The 21,036-nt window shown below is 51.0% G+C and overlaps 1 protein-coding gene across 2 annotated transcripts; it reads right to left on the bottom strand.

The window, feature by feature from the left end:
- Positions 1-1,581: 1,581 nt before the first annotated feature.
- Positions 1,582-20,237, bottom strand: ADORA3 (adenosine A3 receptor). Of its 2 annotated transcripts, XM_041756636.1 has the most exons (3): positions 20,183-20,237; positions 6,792-7,677; positions 1,582-5,088 (listed from the first exon to the last, which is right to left on the bottom strand). In XM_041756636.1, exons 2-3 carry the CDS (start codon positions 7,139-7,141, stop codon positions 4,497-4,499), a joined length of 942 nt encoding a protein of 313 aa, XP_041612570.1. In that variant the 5' UTR covers positions 7,142-7,677; positions 20,183-20,237; the 3' UTR covers positions 1,582-4,496. The 2 variants fall into 2 exon arrangements, with proteins under 2 accessions (XP_041612570.1, XP_041612569.1); XM_041756635.1 differs by lacking the exon at positions 20,183-20,237 and having other exon boundaries at positions 6,792-8,150.
- Positions 20,238-21,036: the final 799 nt, after the last annotated feature.

Raw genomic sequence — 21,036 nt, forward strand, 5'->3', positions numbered from 1 at the left:
TGGCTCAGTTTGTTGGGTGTCTAGCTCCAGTCATGGTCTCAGGGTGCTGGGATCCAGCTCTACGTCAGGTCTCTGCTCGGTGCGGAGTCTACTTGTCTCTCTCCCTCCCCACAGCTTGTGCTTGCTCACCCATGCTCTCAAATAAATAAATAAAATCTTTTAAAAAAGAAAATAAAAATTGCATAGCAACTTATAATTCATATTGACTAGATATCATATAGAATTGATAATTCATATAGAAATTCATCATTGAGTCCTTATCTCTGAGAAAGCTGCATGCAAAAAGAACACTAGGAATGGCTCAGAGATATTGCCATGAAACCAAGGAAAGGAGGCCTCTGGGTGGCTCAGTGGTTAAGCATCTGCCTTTGGCTTAGGGTGTGATCCCAGGATTCTGGGATCAAGTCCCACATTGGGGTCCCCTCAGGGAGCCTGCTTCCCCCTCTGCCTGTGTCTCTGCCTCTCTCTCTGTGTCTCTCATGAATAAATAAATAAAATCTAAAAAAAAAAGAAAAGAAAGAAACCAAAGAAAAGTAGCAACAGGAGAAGTGGGTTGGGCATAGATATCAGTAAAGTTCCCAAGACAAGAAAAGGTTGCATTTGAAAGCAAAGGAGAGGCCCAGAGTTTTAGAAAATGAACCATGTGTCTATTCTCATTCTGAGTATTAGTTGATGCTCCTTAGTTCTGTTGCTGCCTTGTAAGGATAAAATTAATTTTTGTTTCTCAGATGTGTAACTCATCTTAAGAAGATGAGTGGGTAATAACAACAAGCCAATTGATCATTTAAAAAAAATTATATATATGTATTTTAGATAAAAACCAAAATGTTTGCAGATGAAATAATTTGATGTCCAAAATTTCAAGATAATCAGGGTGGGGTGAGTGGATAGGGACATAAATGGAACAACACTGGATGATCAACATTGGTTGATCATTATTAAAGCAGAATCGTCAATATCTGAGAGGTTATTAGGCTGGCCTCTTCACTTTTGTGTGCCTCAAGTTTTCCATAATAAAAAGTAAAAAACAAAACAAAACTCTGACACAGGAATGACAAGTTTCAGTTTTAGGAAACTGCCCGTGTTCACACAGCTAGTACAGCCACCATGATCTGATGCTAAATCTGAGAGGGGGAGAAAAATTCTTTCCAGCATACTCTTCCTTCCCCAATAGAAATAACACAGCAGAAGTATAGACTACAAGGGGACATACAGCATGTCATCTGAGCAGTTGTGGCAACAGGCAGCCTGTTTCCCCATTTGCAGCATATCCAGGAAGGCATCTAAGGGCAGAGTGTCTCTGAAAAATGAGCACCTGGTTGTAAGACTGAATTTACCCACAGACAATGGCCAGACCATATATAAAACTAGACCTCTGGACAGAACATCTGGCCCAAGAAACCAGCATTTTATCTGTAGTAACTGGACGGGGAAGCCAGCCTGTTAAAAGTCAGTTTTGTCGAAAGTCAGACCATAATCTCTAGCAGAAGTTCAGAACACCAAAAGATAATCCCTGTGACAACCCCAGATGGCTAGTAGTAACTGACAGCTTTCTAAATGTTTGTCCTTCTTCCAGCTGGGGACCAACCAGAGAAAGCCAAATATGCTCACCTTGCCAATCACACACGATGCCCCACTTCTCATAGCTTCCCCAGGCCAATGGCACACCTGAAGCCTCCCTGTTGCCACCAGAGAGCTTGCCTACTCCTCTGCCTGCCTTCAAATCTCTGCCAAAATGCAAGTGGCAGCGACTGACTCTCTTGCTATTGCAAACTTGGGGTAGCCTTTGCTTGTTGTCACTTGGTCTTCGCTTATATCCACGGTAGACTTGATTTAAAAAAAAAAATAGGTACATAAACCCAGCTACTCAACATCTACTGTGGTTCCAGAGAATTCATACAGAGGAGGAGGAAGCAAAACTCGCAGTTTTGTCTGGGTAGTCTTTTTACCTTATTCCTTTTGGAACAGAGAATCAACAACTTCCTTCAAGTGTCCTGTTAAAGGAGGCTAGCCAAGAGACAGGCCTGAGGAGGCGCCAGTGACGCTGATCTCTAAACCTGAAACCAGGGTGGAGCTTGCCACTTCTACTGAAGCTCCTCACCAGTGATTCTTAGTTCATCTTTTTTGAGTCTACTTCAAAAGGCATCCTCACTTTAAGGGCTTTTAGTGGGCTGGTGGACCATCTTAGCCCAGGACATTCCTACTTGACCAAAACAAAATAAAACAAAACATAAAAAACAACCACACTATAACTCCCTGCAAACTATAACTTCCTTGCAGAACTCAGTGGGTTTGCTAAGCAATGGCCTTCAGAAAGAAAGAGAAGAAAAGAAGAGAAAAGGAAAAGAGGGAAAAAAAGCTTTTTTTCTGAGACTCAGGGACTATAGCTCATCTTACGATACCAAATGACACAGGACAGACTGCTGCTTTGCTTGGAAGGAAGCTGTCCCCTTAACCCAAATTTTCTATGTGTTGCTATAGCAACTGCTAGAAATTGTTTGTAAATTATGAAGCTGCCTCTGTTTGGGATTGAAAACTAACCAGCACTTCCCTCAAAGGGCCCAGTGGGCAAAGGTGGCCTCTGTGCAGATGAGTGTACCGGGGTCACCAGAAGCCCCATGGTAAACACAGGGCCTCAACCTGAAGGGGCATTTTAACTAAGCACAAAAATTAATTATGGGGGATTGAGGAGGGAAAGCCTGAAATCAAACAAGGGGATGCCATTAAGTGTGGTGGTTTTGAGGGTGGCGCTTGGATTTTTAGAGAAGAAAGATCCCCAAATGTTGAAGGGGAGACTGGGGAGATGAATATTGCTTCCCACACCTCCAGCGTCACTGGAGGCGGGTCCTAGTCATTTGCCTTTAAGATATTGTGAGCGCTTCGGGCAAATGATCAGGTCAGCGACCAACACAGTTTGGCATTAGTAGGAGAGTAGATGGAAGTGTTTGAATCTCCCAGATAGCGTTCATTCTTCCTGGGCTGGCTGGGGAAGAAGTGAGGACATTTACTGAAATGAAACATTAATTAGGTAAATACAGTTATCGACCTCTGGCCTAAGATTATGTCAGGATAAACTTTCAGAACCAGCTAAGAATCAATTAAAGGAAAAAAAATCTCCAGTACACTTATGCTCTTCGAAGTGGTTTAATTGAAACCCCCATCTTGCTGCTCTCATCAGCTTCATGTACTTATTGTTTGGAGGAGAGTCCACAGCTGCACATTTGAGTAGACCAAACCAGGGATGTCCTCTGACTCTCCAGAGCCACACTCAGTGCTGGAAGGATGTGATTAGGACTTTAGCCCTGCCTGATATCCGGATTAATGAGACACCAGTGATAGTACCTGAGGCCTCTGTCCCAATCAGCAGTCCTCAAGGATACAAACCATAGTTTGTATCCATGTATCTGCTAGTTGTACATGAGGTGAACTTGAGAGTTTGGACTTTGGAGAAGTTACAGGTCCTTCTTTGTGCCTGAGAATAGGTGGGGAACTTGGGTTCTCCCAAAAAGGCAGGACTGAGTTTAAATCCTGGCCTTACTACTTGTTAACTGACTATAGACAGACAAGTTACTTAACCTCTCTGTGTCTCTGTTTTCCTTCTGCAAAATGGATGGGATGATAATGGTGGCACATACTTCAGACATATCAACATCAGAAAAGATAAGGTATGGAAAGTGCTTAGCTCACAGAAAGCACTCCACAAGTAATAGCTACCCTATGCCTCTTTCTTGCCCCTTTGATCCTTCTCTAACAATTGATGAATGGCTCATAAAGTTGCCAAAAGCTCAGATCAGCCCCAGAAAAAAAAAAAGAAAAAAAAGCAGGGTGTTCTAGGGCAAGGGGTGAGGGGCCCAGAGTCCAAACAGGTGAACATGGCATGTGGCTCCCGGTGGCAAGGGCTAGAGTGCCAAGATCTGCCAGCTGGGTCTGTGAACCTCAGGTAACCCTGAACTCTCAGAAAAGAGCTACATGACAGTTAGTGGTCATTTTTATTTCCTCAAATACAATTACAGATGAATTCAGCAGTTTAAGTCTCCCTTTGTGACACTGTTCCTACCATCTCCCTGACATCTGCTGGGGTAGGTTTCTTGGTGTGATTCCACAATGGAGTGGAACAGAGTCACCACCACATTCATGTCCCGCAGGACTGGGACCTTTCATCTCTGAGTCAACAAGGCCTCCTTCAGATTCCATGACTTCTCCTCTTGCTTGGGAAGGAGGAACACAAACAGTAGTAACAGCAGGACATTTTCCTCAAGTCAGACATCCAGAACATTGAATCAGAGAAGAAGGACAAGAAAATAATTGGATTACAGGAAGCGTGTTAGGGGAGATACAATTGGAAGCAACCAGTCAAATGCTCCCCACCTCAGTAGAAGAAATTAAGGATGTGAAAGCCCTTGGCTCAGGCAAATAGGTCCTCAAGTGTTTACTGATGCTGAATCTGGAGGTTAATGGGGTGAAGAATCATCTTTCAAGGATAACTACTCAGAAGTCTACTCAGTGCTTGAGTCCAAGGAATCAGAGGACTGGCAGATCATATAGGTCTTGAAGATCAAAAGATAGGTTTCCTTGAACTTCTTTATTTTATAAGCATAGACAATAGGGTTCATCATAGAGTTAGCATGGGAGAGCAGAATGCCCAAATACAGTATAATCTGTGGCACCTCACCATGAAAGTATGTGATACAGTTGATGATAGATAAAGGTAGCCAGGAAAAAGCAAACAGGAAGAGAACCAGAAGCAGGGACTTGGCTGTCTTGAACTCCCGTCCATAAAATGCACCTGTCTCTTTGGAGCTTGAAAAGTTCTGATTGAGTTTGTTCCGGATGACATAGAATATGTCAAGATAGATGGCACACATGACAACCAGGGGGATTAAGATCCAAGTGAAGAAGCTGAAGTAGACCATGTAGTCCATCCTCATGACAGAACTGAACTGGCACGAGAAGGTGACATTTCTGTGGTGCTCTGAGGTCAGTTTCATGTTCCAGCCAAACATGGGGGTCAGTCCCACCAGGAAGGATACCAGCCAGCAAAGCCCCAGGGCCAACCATATTCTTCTTTGTGTGGTGACCCTCCTGTATCTGTTGGAATGGAAGAGAATGAGTGAGTTCATAGAATTGCTACAGGAAGGGGCAGGGGGTGACAGGAGCGGGGATGGGGATGGGCTGGGGACGGGGATGGAGAGTGCTGGCATTCCGGCAAACTTGTCTGGGGGACTTTTTAAAAGAAATATGATCAAGAATGGATTAAAAATACATTGCCACACTCACAGCTCCATTTCCAGCCCAAGAATTCTTTGACTCCTGGGAGGTAAGAGTTTTCTAGGTCTCTGGGGACCTGGTGAGAAATGACCTATCTCCTCAAAGCACCTTTCCAGCAACGCTCTGCCTTCTTTTGTTTGGCTGCTGTGCCGAAGCCCAGAAGTTATAACTGCCTCTCCACATTCCCCTCCACCTGTGTCTGCCCCTGCCTCTCTGTTTGCACTGGCATCCACACTTGATATTTGAATTACATGGGTCTGTGGAGGTGTGAGGTCGTGTGGAAGTGCTTCCAGAACCTCAGATGACTCATCCACAGAGAAGCACCATCCTTCCTTCCACCATCCTTCCTGACAACATCCCACACACAACACAAGAAGGAAACTGATTTTGTTAAGTATTGACTGTGTACTTAGGAGACTTTATCTCAGTTAAATCTAACAACAAACTGAAGCTATTTTTATGATAATCTCCATTTCATTGCTGGTGATGGGTACAGATGACAGGAGTTGGAGCTACTATTGACTGAGCATAGACCGTGTGCAGGCATTTTTCTAAGAGCCTTACACGTGTGAACTATGTAATTACAAGGAAGTGGCAATATTTGTCCCCATGTTATAGGTGGGAAAGAAAGAAAGAAGAAAGAAAGAAAGAAAGAAAGAAAGAAAGAAAGAAAGAAAGAAAGAAAGAAGAAAGAAAGAAAGAAAGAAAGAAAGAAAGAAAGAAAGAAAGAAAGAAAGAAAGAAAGAAGAAAGAAAGAGCAATCCTGGTAACCTGTACAAGCTACAAGTAGCAGAGGTGAAATGGAAGCGAGGTAGATTTGTGTTCAGAGTATCTTAACCGCTATGGAAAGATGAGGAACCAAAGCAGTAAAAGTAACTTGCCCCAGCTCAGATATCAAGATCTGGACTTTGAAGCCCAGGCTTTTTAGTATCAAAAGCTTGTTTACAGCCCCCTCCCTGCATCTCTTCCCTATCAGAGAGAGGAGGGCAAGACAATTGTCATTCAGGACACCTGGGGAATGAGATGTCTCCATTAGGTGGTCCGTCCTGTTCACCTCATCACGTTGCTACTTTCTGCAATGGAGAACTGTTTCTTGGTCCCCTCCTCAGCTTGGAAGAGGAAGCAAAGTCAAAATAACTTGAAAATAACCTATGTCTGCAAAGAACAGAAGCATCCGTTTATTTCTCTCCTCCTATTCTTTTCTGTCTGCTCCTTATTTTATCTAGTAGGTTTCTGTCATTTCTAAAACCCAAGAACATCTTTTACTAATTGAAGGTGCTCAAGCTTCCATCATCTTAGCTGCCCCGGGGGCCTAAGCGTACACCCCCATAGTCAGCGGAGACGGCCTGAGCACTCCTCTGTTCCCCAGTCCCAGCTCAACACTGTTCAAACCCTCACACACCAAATGGTGAAAAGAAATGTAGCTCCCTCTTTCAAGTTCAGAGGCCAGTTTTGATTTGATTTCATTGAAGAAGCCCTGGGTCCCAGGCACCTCCATCACTGCCCCACACGGCCCCTCTTACCTGACTGTGAGCTTGACCCGCAGGTACCGGTCCACAGCAATGGCTAGCAGGGACATGATGGAAGCATGAGTGAAGATCAACAGCAGGCAGGTCATGAAAAGGCAGTTATAAAATTGGATTGTGATGCCCAGGCTGATGACAATGGCCAAAGGCATGACCAGCACCCCAACGGCAATGTCAGCAAGGGCCAGGGAGACAATGAAATAGAAGGTGGTGGTCTGTAGGCTGGGGTTCAGCTTGACCACCCAGATGACCAACACATTGCCCACGATGGCACAGAGCCCGATGAGAATCTCCACTGTGATGTAGGTGACATTGGCCAACAACAGGGCAGTGCCATTGACAGCCATCTTGCTTTCTCCAAGGAGCTTCCCAAGTAATAGGCGTGCTGACAGGATCCGTGTGGCCCGGTGAGCCTAGCTCTTGCCAGGCATCTCGCTAGAGGTTCAGGTGCAACAGCAACAGTCCCAAATTCACAACTTGCTCATTCCTTCTCTTCTCTGGTGGGACGCTCCCTTGGAGAGCCTCCCTTCTTTTCTTAGAGAGAGCCCATCTCAGGGCAATCATTTCCTGCCCCTTCATGGGCCACACACCCCTGGGCTCCTGGAAGCGTGGAGGACAGTTCTTTATGGGGTGAATCTGAAAGTGCCGTTCCTCTAAGTTCCCCAGACAGACACGCTCATAGCTTCTGCCTCCTGCCCCTCCTTGAGCTCCATCGAGATAAGCAACCTTCTTGGGGGGGGGGGGGTGTCAGGAAGTGAGATGGGCCAAGAGGAAGCAGAGACCAGGAACACTCACAAGCAGATGAAAAGAGCAGAGGAGCGGTGTGAGTGGCATGGAGAAGGCTCGAGATTCATTCACTCTGGGACTGGATGGGAGTGTAGGCCTGGGTGAGAGAGCAGTGGAAGCACAGACTTGAATGTTCTGGCTTTCTGCTAGCTTAGCAGAAATATCCCGTGACAAGGAGGCAAACGGGAGCCACAGGGGAACAAGAAGTAGATTTTGGTGGCAGCCTTAGCCAGAATTTATTGTTTTCTTAGTGTATGCTACAAATTGAATGTCTGGGTCCTTCCCCCACCCCACACAAAATTTATATGTTGAGATCTGAGCCTCAAAGTGACAGTATTAGGAGTAGGGTCTTTGGGAGATGGCTGGGTCAAGGAGATGGAGCCATCATATGTGGGATTAGTGTCTTATAAGAGACACCCCACAGAGCTCCTTCACCCTTTCTGCCATTCAGGAACAAGGAGCTGTCTCCCACCAGACACCAGAGCTGCTGGCACCTTGATCTGGGGCCTCCCAGCCTACAGAATTGAACATTTCTGTTGCTTATAAGCTTCCCAGTCTTTGGTATTCTGTTACAGTTGCCTGAACAGACTGAGACAGTGCGTTAACAGCAAGCGCTGAGAACTGAGGGGCATGAGTGGACTCTTGGTCGGCACAGCTGGGATCCAGCTTCTGCATCAAAGATCCTTTGCTAAAGGAACAAGCTAAGAGCCTCTGCTTAGAAGGGCAAAAAGGCTCGGCACCTCCCATAAGCATATCTGCTGACTCTCCATTTCCCAGGTCAGCCCATACACCCACCAAGGTCTCACATTCCCTCAAGCCAGCAACCAGCTGGTGACAACTCTCTCTGAGGAACAACAGGACAACAGGATGATGGCCAGGCAGAGAGAAGGGAAAGGACCACGCGTGCACACCGTCACACAGCGTACCCTCTCACCACCACCTGCAGGAAATGAGGAACTCAACTGCTTTCCTGGAAGTTGTTCATCTGGTCTTCAGCTTCTGGAAACCAGACACTTAAAGGCAGTGGTCATTTAAGGTCCCTCTAGTTCGGGTGCTCTCAGTCCTGCCCCAAGGGGTTATTTACAGAGACAGCAAGAAGGGGTGGGTGGACCTGAGCCTGCACCGTGAACTGAAGGGTTTATGATATTTGCCTTAAATGCCAATCTATGTACAGCCCCAACTAAACCTTGACGCTACCAACAGTGTTGTTTACATCCTCGCCAGGGCCCTGGTGAGATGCCTCGGGATGTGGCCTCCACATCACCCTCTGCTCCCCCACTTTATCCCAGGTTGGCCCAGGCTGAATCCCTTGCTCATACCTCTAGACTTGTCATTTCTCCCTGGGCTGGGGGACAGCCCTCTCCAACTGCATCTCTTTCACTCCAGCATTTTCCAGCGCTAACTCTGCCTGCATCCAGCAGGGCTTCTCATCAAAGTTTCTACCGCCATTGCTTTTTTATCTCTGCTTCAGAGAAGGAAGTCACAGAGACCTATTTCTAGAAGGCTGCATGCCACCCAAAGAAGTCGCTCTTGGCCTAAAGCAATTGTTGAATCTTGGTGGCAAGCTGTAAACAATGGACCCTCCCGGCCTGTCCCTTGCCACCGGCTAGCACCAAACAGCCCTTATGTGAGAGAGAGACTCTCTTGGTGTAGGGACAAGTCCTGTTGCCTGGTTGGAGCAAAAATACAGCAATGGGGTGGTTTCCTGGAGGCTTTGGCCACTCCAAGTCTGCCTTACAGCCTTGTTCTGAGTTTGAGAACTGGTCAGACAATGGACAGCTCCTATACTTAGAGAGGAAGAGAGAGAGATAGGGGCCTCTGCGTGGTTATGGGCCAGAAGCTGGGCAAAGGGGAAAGGTGGCAGAGGCCAGGAAAGTGCCTGAGCCATGGATCCAGCCATAGGAAGTGGACTGAGGCTTTGGGGAAGGACTGGACAGCTGCAGCTGAAACCTGACTGGTGTGTTTGCTGATTCTTGGCCCTTTCATCCTCCATTAGGACCTAGGTGAGTCCTTTTAGGACTAGCCCATCTTGGCTTGTTTAGAGAAATCAAGGAGAGGGCTTTGTGACCCAGCACCATGACAGGAGCAGTGTGGTGGGTACAGGATAGCCTGTGAGAAAGTAATTCCAGGAGAAAAGGATAAGCGGGGGGACGGGGGTGGGGTGGGGTGGGGCACTCTTGGGACACCTGACCTAACCACCTCTTCCCAGCAGGGAGTTCTCTGGAAATTCGTCTCCATGAACAAGGGAGGCCTGAGCCCATTCCCACTCAGAGGGGTGACAAGAAGGTTGAACAGAGAGGTTTCCAGTTACTTTGCAATTAGGCCTAGGATTGGGCCCTGAGCCAACTTTCCACTCCAGATGGAACAGCAGAAGGCAGCCTGGAGAAGAGGACAGAGAGGCCAGGGCAGATGGTCATCTTGCTTACCACCAACCCCTCCCCCTCCCTAGATGCCCCACAGCTGCTCTTGGGTAACTTCCTTCATCTGTCATGGAGGGACCACCTCAGCCTCCATAGGCATCTCCAGATGCAAGTCCCCCAACAGCCTCTGTGCAACCCTTAGGATCGAGTCCAGCCTCCCTGGAATGGCACATGAGACCTTTCAAGGCGGGAGTCTCCCAGCCTCTGCAGCCTCCTCACCCCTGATACCACAAGCACCGTGGGTCCCCCTCCCCCCTGATACCATAAGCACCGCCATGCTTTCACTTCCTCTCTCCTGTGTACCCGGCTTGGAAAGCCCTTCTCCCCATGTCTACCTAGAACACATGCACTCTTTCTTCAAGACTATTCTCAGACAGGACCCTGAAGAGAACTTCCCAGACATCCCCTCCCTGCACTGTGTTTATCGGGCCCTCCTCCTCTGTCATCCTGCAAGCTCCTGAAGCATAGGGCTCTCCACTTTTCATTTTTAGCCCTACCAAAATGCCTGGCGGATTGATGTGCTCCAGTATATTTTTTGATAAATGAACGAGTAGGAAAGCACCTCAGTGAACCAGGGGGCATCAGCTTGGCACTGGGTATAGAATACCAATAAATCAGCTAGGACCTGCTAGGTATATTCCCTTATGCCATCTGCAGTGTTGGGCACTTCAGTTTCTTAGTCTTGTTCAATGCTCTCTGATGAAATTGATAATGTAATCAAAGCTGAGCAGACTAGGTTCAGAATGGTGACATAACCTCCCCAGGGTTGCACAGCTAGGAAGTGGCGGACCGGCATTCAAACCCAAGCCTCTGGTTTCAGGAAATGAATAGGCAACTGAACAACCACATGAAGCTTTTACAAGTACAAGGCATCCGTGGACTTGATGTTGCCATATCCTCAACATGACCTTCTAACCTCACACCTGGAAAAGAGGTGACCAAGCCTGTGGGAACAGAGCACAAGTACAGTGTAGGTCTAGCACCTGCTCTGAATCACAAAGAAGCGGAAGAGCCAGCAGGCCACTTGGCGGGGCCCCAAGGAGAGCTCTGGGATAGAAAGAAAACTTTCATTGGACCAGAGTATCAAAATATTTCTTTAGTAATAAAATTAACTATAAGTAAGAAGTGGCTCAGGGAATTTACCCCATCTAAAAGAGTTGTGTCTGTTTTAGTTTTACAAAAAGAACCTGAGCTCCATGGAAGAGGCAAGGATCAGGGAGGATCCATTAACCCGAACCACAGGAAGTGTCTGGAGTCCCTAGGAAAGGCTTCACCTGTCCCGAACCCAGGCCTGATGCACCTGGACATAGCTCAGCCACAGGACTGAAACCTTGCCCTTGGGGTTCTGCTTAACATGGTGAGAGGCTGGCCAGAGACTGCTCATCTGCTCCTTTGCAGCTGCTCAGACAAGCCTGAAAGAGTCTCAGCAACCACCCTGCACCAACAGCCAGATGCTGTGTGAGCAGGATTGCGGCGGAGGGGGCAGGCACCGGGTGGGGTGGGGGGCACATCAGAGCAGCAGTCCAGGTGGTCACTGAGACAGGATGGCGGGCAGGTGGGAGGTGGTTGTTTCTGCCTGAGTCTGGCTCATGCTGCCTCCCCTGCTGCCTGTGGAGTTGCACAAAATCAGTTTGTTCACTTCCTCTTGGCCCCATTACCACTTCCGCAAAGCTTTATATTTTTACAAAGCTTTGTGCTAGCTAGCGGCAGAGGCTTAGAAAGAGCAAGATGGCCAAGAAGGTGGCCTCTCCCAGCACCCTTCCTTTCCCTGCTTCAGTCAGCCAGGAGGAGGAGGCTAGGCCCTCAGAAGCCTTCCTCCAGAACTGATCCAGAGCCACTGTTCCCAGGGCCCAGTGACTTGAGCCCAAAGAGCCAGGGACTCCTGAGGCCTACAGCCTGAGTTCAAGAGACCCACTCAGAGCCAGCCCAAGGGAGAAGGGAAAGATCAAGTTTCCTTTACTCTGAGCAGGAGAAAATCCTGTGCAGCAAAGCGGAACTTCTTGGTCCAATGTCCTGCCCACCAGGGCCCCCAACCCCACGTGCAACGGAAGGGCCCCAGGCCCTGATGGAGAGTCCAGAGCAGGCTCCAGCCAACTCTGAGTTTTCACAGGTTCTAGGCACTCAGAAACCAAGGAGATGTCCAGTGTACAGAGTGGCAGCGGGGTCGAGACTTCCTGCACCTGCTAGGTGTCCGCCTGGCTCCCGCTGAGCCTCTGCCGGGCGCTGTGCTCACAGTGACCGCCAGGTGGCAGCACATCCCCACGGCCTCCGGGTGGCCCCGCGCCCCAAGGGGCAGCGGGGAGGCCGCAGCACCCCCCCCCCCCCACCGTGTAGCCAGCTACCTGGGCGGCGCAGGACACGAAGGGGTTAAGGGCAAGGCAGACGAAGGCAGATGCCAGCTGCCCGGGTTCAAGCCGACCCCCTGGCACATTTCTGGGCAACGCTAAACTCAGTCAACTCCAGACGGTGGAGAAGCTGCTTGACTTTCGGGGTCGTGCGTATTCCAGTAAAGACGGCGGCTGCGTTTTTTCTTTAGAGTGTGTGAGGCCGCGCACAGACTCCACTCCGCCCGCCTAATTAAACAGAACCACCCCACGAGGCTCACAGCAGGAGAAACCGAGGCCCAGAGGTGCACAGGCCCGCTGGTGGCTGTGCGGCTGGTCGCAGGAGTGCGGGGACTCGGGAGCCGCCACTGGCCCCCTCATTTCGGGGGAGGACAGAGGAGACCAGGCGGGGGCTGCTCAGGGCGTCCCCCGGGATGTGCAGCTCTCCCGCATCCCCAGCTGGGCCCTCGGCACCTGCCAGTCTCTGACCAGTCCTCTCCGTCCCGTGGGCAGGGAGCCTCCTGAGGTCCAGAGCCCGGACTTCTCACATCGCCTCCAACGCCTTCACGCTCCGCGCCTGGCTTCTAATCACTCGGCCTGGTGTCTCCCAAACCCCAGACAGGCCTATAGGCCTCTGGGCCACTGCCTGGCGCCACTATGACCATGACAGCACCTTGGAGACACCAGCTGCCGCGCTATGCCTTGGCCACCCATCCTTCACCATTCTACACAGCCCCGTAGGCGTCTGGTTAGGTCTACTTCACACGTGGAGAATGGGCGCAGTGACAAAGGCGGGTGCTGGCTGTTGGTGGCACTGCCCGGCGGTGACAGGGCTGCGGCCCAGGCCCAAGTCTGTCTGGGCTGCAAGCCCTGGGCTGCCCCATGAGCCCCCAAGAACAAGGACGGCTCCATACCAGTCACTCCAGACCCGACTGGGCAATTGAGGCAGAAATTCCTCACGGTCCTAGTGGGTTCAGTCTTGTGTCACTGGTCAGGCCAGCGACGGGGGCAGGGGGACCGTGCAGCGGGCTGCTCTCGGCTCAGCTGAGTAGACACTGCTATGGGCCGCAGCCAGAGGCTGCCAGCCATCTGTGATGTCAGACCACAGCGGCGGGAGAGACCACGCGGTCCTGGCCCTTGCTGGGTGGCTTCCCAGGAGCCTGGGCTCCTTGCTTTCCTTAGGAGTAAAGGCAGAAACTGCCCCAGGAGGTGTGTGTCAACAGGTCATCCTGACCCGGAAGGAGCAGTTGCCATGTTCCTTAGAGAAGATTCTGGGAGGAGGGGCCCTGGGGTCTCAGGGGGTGAAGTGTAGGCCTTCGGCTCAGGTCAGGGTCCAGGGCTGGGTCAGGATCTTAGGGTCCTGGGGTAGAGCCCTGCATCGGGACTCCCTGCTCTCATGGGAGCCTGATTCTCCCTCTGCTGTGTCTCTCCCTCTCCCTCCCTCTCCCGCCCTCTCACTCTCCATCTCTACCTCTCCTTCTCCCTCAGTCCCTCCCTCCCTCCCCCTTTCCCTCAGCCTCTCTCTCTCTCTCTCTCTCCCTCTCCATCTCTCTCCCCCTCCCTCCCTCTCCCTCCCTCTTCCTTCCTCTTCCTCCCTCTTCCTTCCTCTTCCTCCCTCTTCCTTCCTCTTCCTCCCTCTCCCTCCCTCTCCCTCTCTCTCTCCCCCCCTCCCTTTCCCTCTCCCTGAGCCTCTCTCTCCCTCTCCCTCTCTCTCTCCATCTCTCCCTCCCTCTCCCTCTCTCTCTCCCTCTCCCTCTGCCTGCTGCTCCCTCTGCTTGTGTTCTCTCTCTCTCTCTGTCAAATAAATAAGTAAAATGTTTAAAGAAAAAAGAGGGGATCCCTGGGTGGCTCAGTGGTTTAGCGCCTGCCTTCGGCCCAGGGCTGATCCTGGGGTCCCAGGATCGAGTCCCACATCAGGCTCCCTGCATGGAGCCTGCTTCTCCCTCTGCCTGTGTCTCTGCCTCTCTCTCCCTTCGTCTCTCTCATGAATAAATAAATAAAATCTTAAAAAAAAAAAAGAAAAAGAAAAAAGAAAGTAAGGAGGAAGGTTTCTTGGGATAAGTTTCCCTGACTTCAGTGCTAGCGAAGAGGTTGTTTTCTTCACAAACCAGCCTGCTAGAGTCACTGCCTCCTGGGATGCTGTATGGCAGCTTTACCCAGGGCAGCCAAGAGGCTTGGAGCTCTGTCTCAGTGACCAGGCTTTGCTCAGACTCCGCATCAGCCCTGGGCTCCCGGGGTGTGAGAGACTCTTCTGCTGGGAGCGGCCCCCCATCCTTTTTGGAAGCAGGCAAGGTGTGATGAAGATGTGCACCTAACATTGGAAGGGGCACTAGCGTTTATTTCTGTCCACAATCATATTTTTTTTTTGAGATTTATTTACTTACTCATTTATTTGAGAGAGAGAGAGAGTATGGGTTGGGGGGGAGAGGGAGATGGAGAAGCAGACTGCCTGCTGAGCAGGGAGCCTGATGCAGGGCTCGATCCCAAGATCCCGGGATCACGACCTGAGCCAAAGGCAGATGCTTAACGACAGAGCCACCCAGATGCCCCCACAATAGTATTTTAATGACCAGTTTGGGCAAAAGAAAACAAAAGAAAACAAAACAAAGCAATGATAAGACAGAAAGTACCCCCAGGGTTAAATGAGCTCCTTAAGAAGAGCATTCAGTACATCACTTGGAGCATCCAGCACACATGGCCTCATAAACACCCTCCCTAGGAATGCTGTTGTACAGGGCATGATATCACGATTCCCCCAGGTAGACTTTATTTATATTTATGTACACCCCACCCATGTCCACAAAGGGTTGAAGCCACTACCAGACTGAGTTAATAGCTTCCTCCTCTGCACACCCATGTCAGCTGACATGTTCCTGTCTTTGAGGACTTACTACACCATTTGTAGTTATTTATTTATGTGACTGCTTCTCCAACGAGCTACTAAAGTCCTTAAGTAAACTCCATAAGAAATTATGCCTGATTCATCTTTAGATCTCGCTCCCACTCCCCTTGTCCCTAAAGTACCAAGAGCATAAAATAGTACCTGGTACAGAGATGCCTGGATGGCTCAGGGGTTGAGTGTCTGACTTCGGCTCAGGGTATGACCCCAGGGTCTAGGGATTGAGTCCCACATCGGGCTTCCTGCAGAAAGCCTGCTTTTCTCTCTGCCTATGTTGTCTCTCTGTGTCTCTCATTAATAAATAGATAAAATCTTAAAAAAAAAAAACAGTGCAAAGGAGACCAACAATAAACTCTCTGGGGTTCTCAGGAGCTGTCTTCTCTTCATCCCTCAAAAGGGCTGACCACACCTCTCAATGTCTGGCAAGAAATCAGGAGGCACACAGGGAGACCTCTTGCTCAGCAAAAAAAATTTTTTTGCATCTAATTTCAATCTCAAACCAGTTCAGACAGCAAACAGCGTGTGACCAGTTAGGGCCCCATGAAAGGGAGGGCTGTCCAATAGCTCTATCACATTTTGTGGTTTCAGCATCTCTACACGCAACAGCCCGTGTCATTGATCTCTATGATATATGTAACGCATGCCCCCTTACGCTCACATGCACAATCACACTCACACACGTACTGTCCATTGTCCTATTCTGCTCATTCCCCTTTCACAATCAGAACCAATCACACCTTACTCATCACTGCTCTGTCTGCAGGGCCTAAAACCACTTTGGCCAGCTCAGTCTGACCCAGAATGGCATGGGACTCACAAGGTTGGCTGCCTTGTCTGCGGGCACTGAGCTCAGGGTGGGGGCTCCAGAGGCAAGGATTTGGGGAGGGATGGAATCCCGGAGGAAACCGCTGCCCAGAGTAGCTGGTTTCAGGTCAGACCTGGAGAGGCAGCCAGGTTTCTTCTGTAACAGAACTGGTTAGGGACCCATATAGTTGGGAATTCACAAACACATGCTTGCCCGTTCTTGCCTTTCTTCAGGGCCAACGCCCTCAATCTCCTGTTGGACGGGTCCTCTCCCTGGTCTGTTCTGTTTGCTCTTTAGTCATCCTGGTCTGCATCCCTCAGAATCTCCAGCCAAACAGCCTGGGACCCCTGGAACCAAGTCCACAGTCGGTCTTTCCTTCTTTCATTGCTGAACTTGACCTTGACAGTCTGCTGGCCAGGCCTCGCTAATGGCCGCACAGTGGGTGCCCATATGTGACACCGCTCTGCACCAGTGGTGCCCGTCCGCCCTGGAGCACCCCACACGTGCCCAGTGGGTGTTCATCCACAGCCAGACGCCTCTTCACGTGGGGGCAGCCCCGACCCACGTGCTCCAAGGGAGAAATCACCATTAGGGCTGGCCATGTGCCTCAAAACAACCCTGTCTTTCTCATTTTAAATTGGAAGATGCTATAAATTGTTTATTCTCTGTGTCATGGTAGCCCCTTTGACAGATGGCAAAGATACCAGCGTGAAGCCTGTGGGAAGTGACACGGGCACAGCAGGTGTCACAGAACCTGGTCAGGGTGCAGGCTCCCAGCTCCCCACCCCCTGTCCAGCATGTGATGGCCCTGGTGATGGGTGTGACGGGTGCCCATGCTTTACCATCAGCCGCCTGCCCAGCACTCCACCTTGGAGGTGCCTGTTACACACGGAACTAAAGGAAAAATCGTTCCACACCTACCACCCCTCCCCAAGCCATGAGGTACAGGCTTACTGCGAGTCCATGAAAGATGCTCCACCAGGTCTTGTGTCCCTCCAGCACTGCCCCTCAGTCTCTCACTGAGGGGCTACTTCCCATTCCAATTCCCCCGACGTGCTCCTGGCTTCAGAAATGGGAAGCATCCAAAGGAGATCTCCCTTATTCACACTTGCTAGGAGGTGCCTCATGACCTCATTTGGACTGGTTTATCTATATGGAGTGTGCGGGGGGTGGCCCCGCTTGCCCAGGAAAGCATCCACAGGCCTGTGCCGAGGACTCCCCGACGATCCAGGGGGATGCCGCCTGCCAGCTCACTGGCCACTGAAAGTCCTGGACCCCAGACGCCCCGCTGCTGAAGCTTTTCCAGGGCGGGTCTCAAGAGCCACATAACCCCGAACAATGACCATGGTGCAGGAATTCTTTGGGGCCTGGCAGGTCAGCCAGCACTCCTCACCACTCTGAGGGCCTCCAGCCCACAGTTTGAGGTGCTGAGCGCAGAGCCAGTGCCCGCCAAAGCAGCTGTGTGGCCACCGGCCCGGCCACAGGAGGCCCATGATTCGATCTGCATTATGTTCATTTGTATTTGCTCCCCAACTTAAATGCCCAACATCATCTAATCTTTCACTAAGCCAGGAACCTTTCCTGATTTTGGAGGAACAAAGAAATAGAATTTGTTCTTGATCCAGGTTTAGCCTCTGGGCCAGGCTCCGGAGCCAGGGCACAGCCACACCCAGCCTGCACAAGCATCTCCTCCTGCCCTAGCCCATGAGTCAATTGGGCTGCACTGGTCATTCCCAGAGGGAAGCTAGACCTTGTTTCAGTGACCATGACTGCAAGCGGGACAACAGAACTCTAGGTCACTGTGAGACCAACTAGCCTGCGCTCCTTCCCCCCCCCAGCCCCCACCCCGCCCAGTGCCCATGACTAGGGCTTTTTGTGTTGTCCTGCACTTGGCATCTCCCTGCTTCCTGCCAATAAACAGCTGGCTGCTGTTTCTGAGCAAATGGAACAAATGACCAACGTGAACTGCATGCAATCTATAAACTGGAAACATCTGCAGGGAGGCAGGGCGGCCACTGGCTAGGGGTGGTGAGGAGTGCAGGGTAGGGGAGTTGTGGAGAGGCAGTGGGAGAGGCCGTGAGAGGAAGATGCATGAACTTCAGGGAGGAAGGAGAAGGGCAGAGCCCCATCAGGGAAGGGCAGATGGCTGGGCCTTGGGGTAAGGCCCCAGGACTGCTGCCTGCCTCTTGGCAACTCCTTGCTTTTCCTTGCAGGATGTTAACTCTGCTGGTTGTGATGAAATGAAGAGCGGGTGTGCATGCTCTTGCAGAGATATCATTTTACATGTGGAAGTGGATCTTAGAAAACAATGGGCCCAGCTCCCTGTTTCATAGGTGACAACAAAAGCCCTCAGGATAGAGTAAGTTAGATGCAAGCCTAAACTAAACTAGTGTCTGGCATATAGGGGCGCCTGGTGGCTTGGTCAGTTAAGCAGCCAACTCTTGGTTTGGGCTCAGGCCCTGATCTTAGGGTTGAAGGATTGAGCCCTTGCATCAGGCTCTGCGCTCAGCAGGGAGTGTGCTTAAGATCCTCTCCCTCTCCTTCTGCTCTTTCCCCTGCTCTCATGCACACATGCTCACTCTCTCTCTTTCTTTCAAATAAAAACATAAACCTTTAAAAAATAAAAAAAATAAACTAGTACCTGGCCCCACCCACCACCACTCACTGTATGTGTGCAGTGCGGGCGGGCACACACATATACCCAGACTCACACACTGGACCATGTCACCTCCTGTCACATACATGAGGAAGAAAGGGAAAAAATCCCAAGTATCCATTGCTTACTGTGTGCCAGAGCCACGTTGGGGGCTGCCCGAGCAGCAGTCAGAGCGTCGATCCCCCCATGGACTTCTGTGGGGCCTGCACCAGGCTAAGTGCTCTGTCGCAGTCTCTCCCTCCATCCTTGCTGTGGCCATATCGTAGAGCCCATTGCTCTTATCTCATTTACTTTTGGCAGGTAAGGAAGTTGACATTTAGAAACCCTAAGTGACCTCCCCAAGGCGGCACTAACCCAGAAGGGTAGAGCCCTGCCCCTGCCCGTGGCAGCCCAGCAACCCCCAGGGGTGGGTTTTGCCAGATTCCACAGATGATTGACAGAGGTTGAGAGTCTAGAATTCCTAATTCAAAAGAAAGATGCCCCCAGGGTCCACTCTTCTCCTAAAGAGGGACTCTCCAGAGTGAAGGCCTAGTTCTTGACCCAGACTCTAACCTGGAAAGGCCTTTCTGAGTATTACATGGACACTAGCCTGGAGGACAGAGCCTGGCTCTTGCACCTGATTTCACGGGGGCTGCAGACTGTGGAGTCCCCACTGGTGAGGATGGAGCCTTGGTTTCCGAGTCTTGGAGAGGAATCATCAGTTTTCCAAACTGTTAGCTGCCTGCTCTCAGCCCTGCTTCTTTGATGAAGGAGTCACGGTGGAGAGGCTTTTTCAGGTCCTGGCTGTGGGGCCATCCCAAGAGGTGGGGACAGGGCAAGGGCTTTGCACTCTTTGGTGGGAGCGGGGTGCAGTTGGCCTCTTCCCAGGAGACAACAAGGAAGGTGCTCCCCAGGAGGAACACCGTGGCTGGCACCAGAGGCAATAGACCCATTCTCAAGGCTACTGCTGGGCCCTGTGGCTGCACTCGAGCTGCCCCGCTGTGGATCTGGGGGCCTCTGTGCTGGGGTGTGTCTTCCCCGAGAAATCCCCGCGCCAGCAACAAAGCTCCTCTCGTTTACTGCAGGGGTGCTGGGGTGGGACTGTCGGTGTGACTCATCTGAGACACAATTTGAGGATGCTGGTGGTACAGCTAGCCAGGCGCGCTCCTTCGGAACTCCGTGAGCCAAGGGGCGCTGGAGGTGTTCCCCACAGAGTGAATCGGCGCACTGCTCTGGTCAGGACAGCCCCACCCAGGGTCCATCCCCAGGGGGGGTCAGCAGGATGATCCCAGCCTCAGGGCATTCGTACCCATTTCTGTGGCCACAGAGAGCCCTGGAAGGGCAAGTTCCACATGACTCCTGCTAGGTGACCACTCTGCATGTGCCCCCTTGCCGCCCCCTCCCCCCCCAGTACTTGGGCCTGAAGCCAGGAGTCCTGTGACACTGCTGCCTGCAAAGGCACCATTACCCGTTCCTGCAGCCCTAGGCTGCATCCCTGCCCTGTGCAGCCAGTCCTCACCTCCTAGGACCTTGCACGCATCACCACCACCAGGGTTCCAGTTGGTCCAGGCAGGAAGCTGCTCTCAGGGCCTCTGAGAGAGGAGAGCAAGGAGGAAGACCAAGAGGAAGTCGCAAAGGTCAGTTTAAAATAACCCTCCTCTCCATGTCAGCCATGAGGAGGAGCTTGGGGAGGAGCCAAGTTCTGATGGTGATGGCTCAGGGCAACCTCAGAAAGGGCCAAAAGTGAATTGGCAGAGGCCCATCTGGGAGCACACCCCATGTCCTTATCAGCCTTAGCAAGCCACTGCCAAAACCCTGTCTTCACAGACACTTCCGGCCAGCCAGCATCTGTTTCCTCTCCTATATTTAAACAACCAGGTTAGTGAACTTGGGAGAGCATTTGTGCCCTGGGAGAGGAGGGTGGGAGAAGAACACAACCCCCCGCAGAACACACAAAACATAGGATGATGCTGAGACCTTGTGGCCTATGCTTGCTCCTCTGCTGGGCAAGCGGCGCCCAGAGTTCAGGGAGCAGCTGGGGAGGTCTGCCCTCATGGCTTTCTGGGGGCAAGCAGGTGCAACTCCTTCCAGCACCAGACAGGGTGAAGGGGACCCCCAGGAGAGCCAGAGGTCCACGAAACAATGCTTACCTCACAGCCTCAGCCCTGAGCGTTGGCGTGTGACCCCTGAGCACTGTGCCCGGCTTGGGATATACTCAGCCCTCTTGGCTATTTTTAGGCACTATTTACACCTCTATCTAAACAGATGTTTGTTTAGAGGAAGGGCCACAGCTTCTACCAGGAAACTTCTCCTGGTTCTGCTGGTTCCTCCGCCACAGGCCATTGTGGTCTCATCTTGCTGCCCACACACAAC

The sequence above is a fragment of the Vulpes lagopus genome, chromosome 5 (assembly GCF_018345385.1).
Source record: "Vulpes lagopus strain Blue_001 chromosome 5, ASM1834538v1, whole genome shotgun sequence".
Classification (NCBI taxonomy): domain Eukaryota; kingdom Metazoa; phylum Chordata; class Mammalia; order Carnivora; family Canidae; genus Vulpes; species Vulpes lagopus.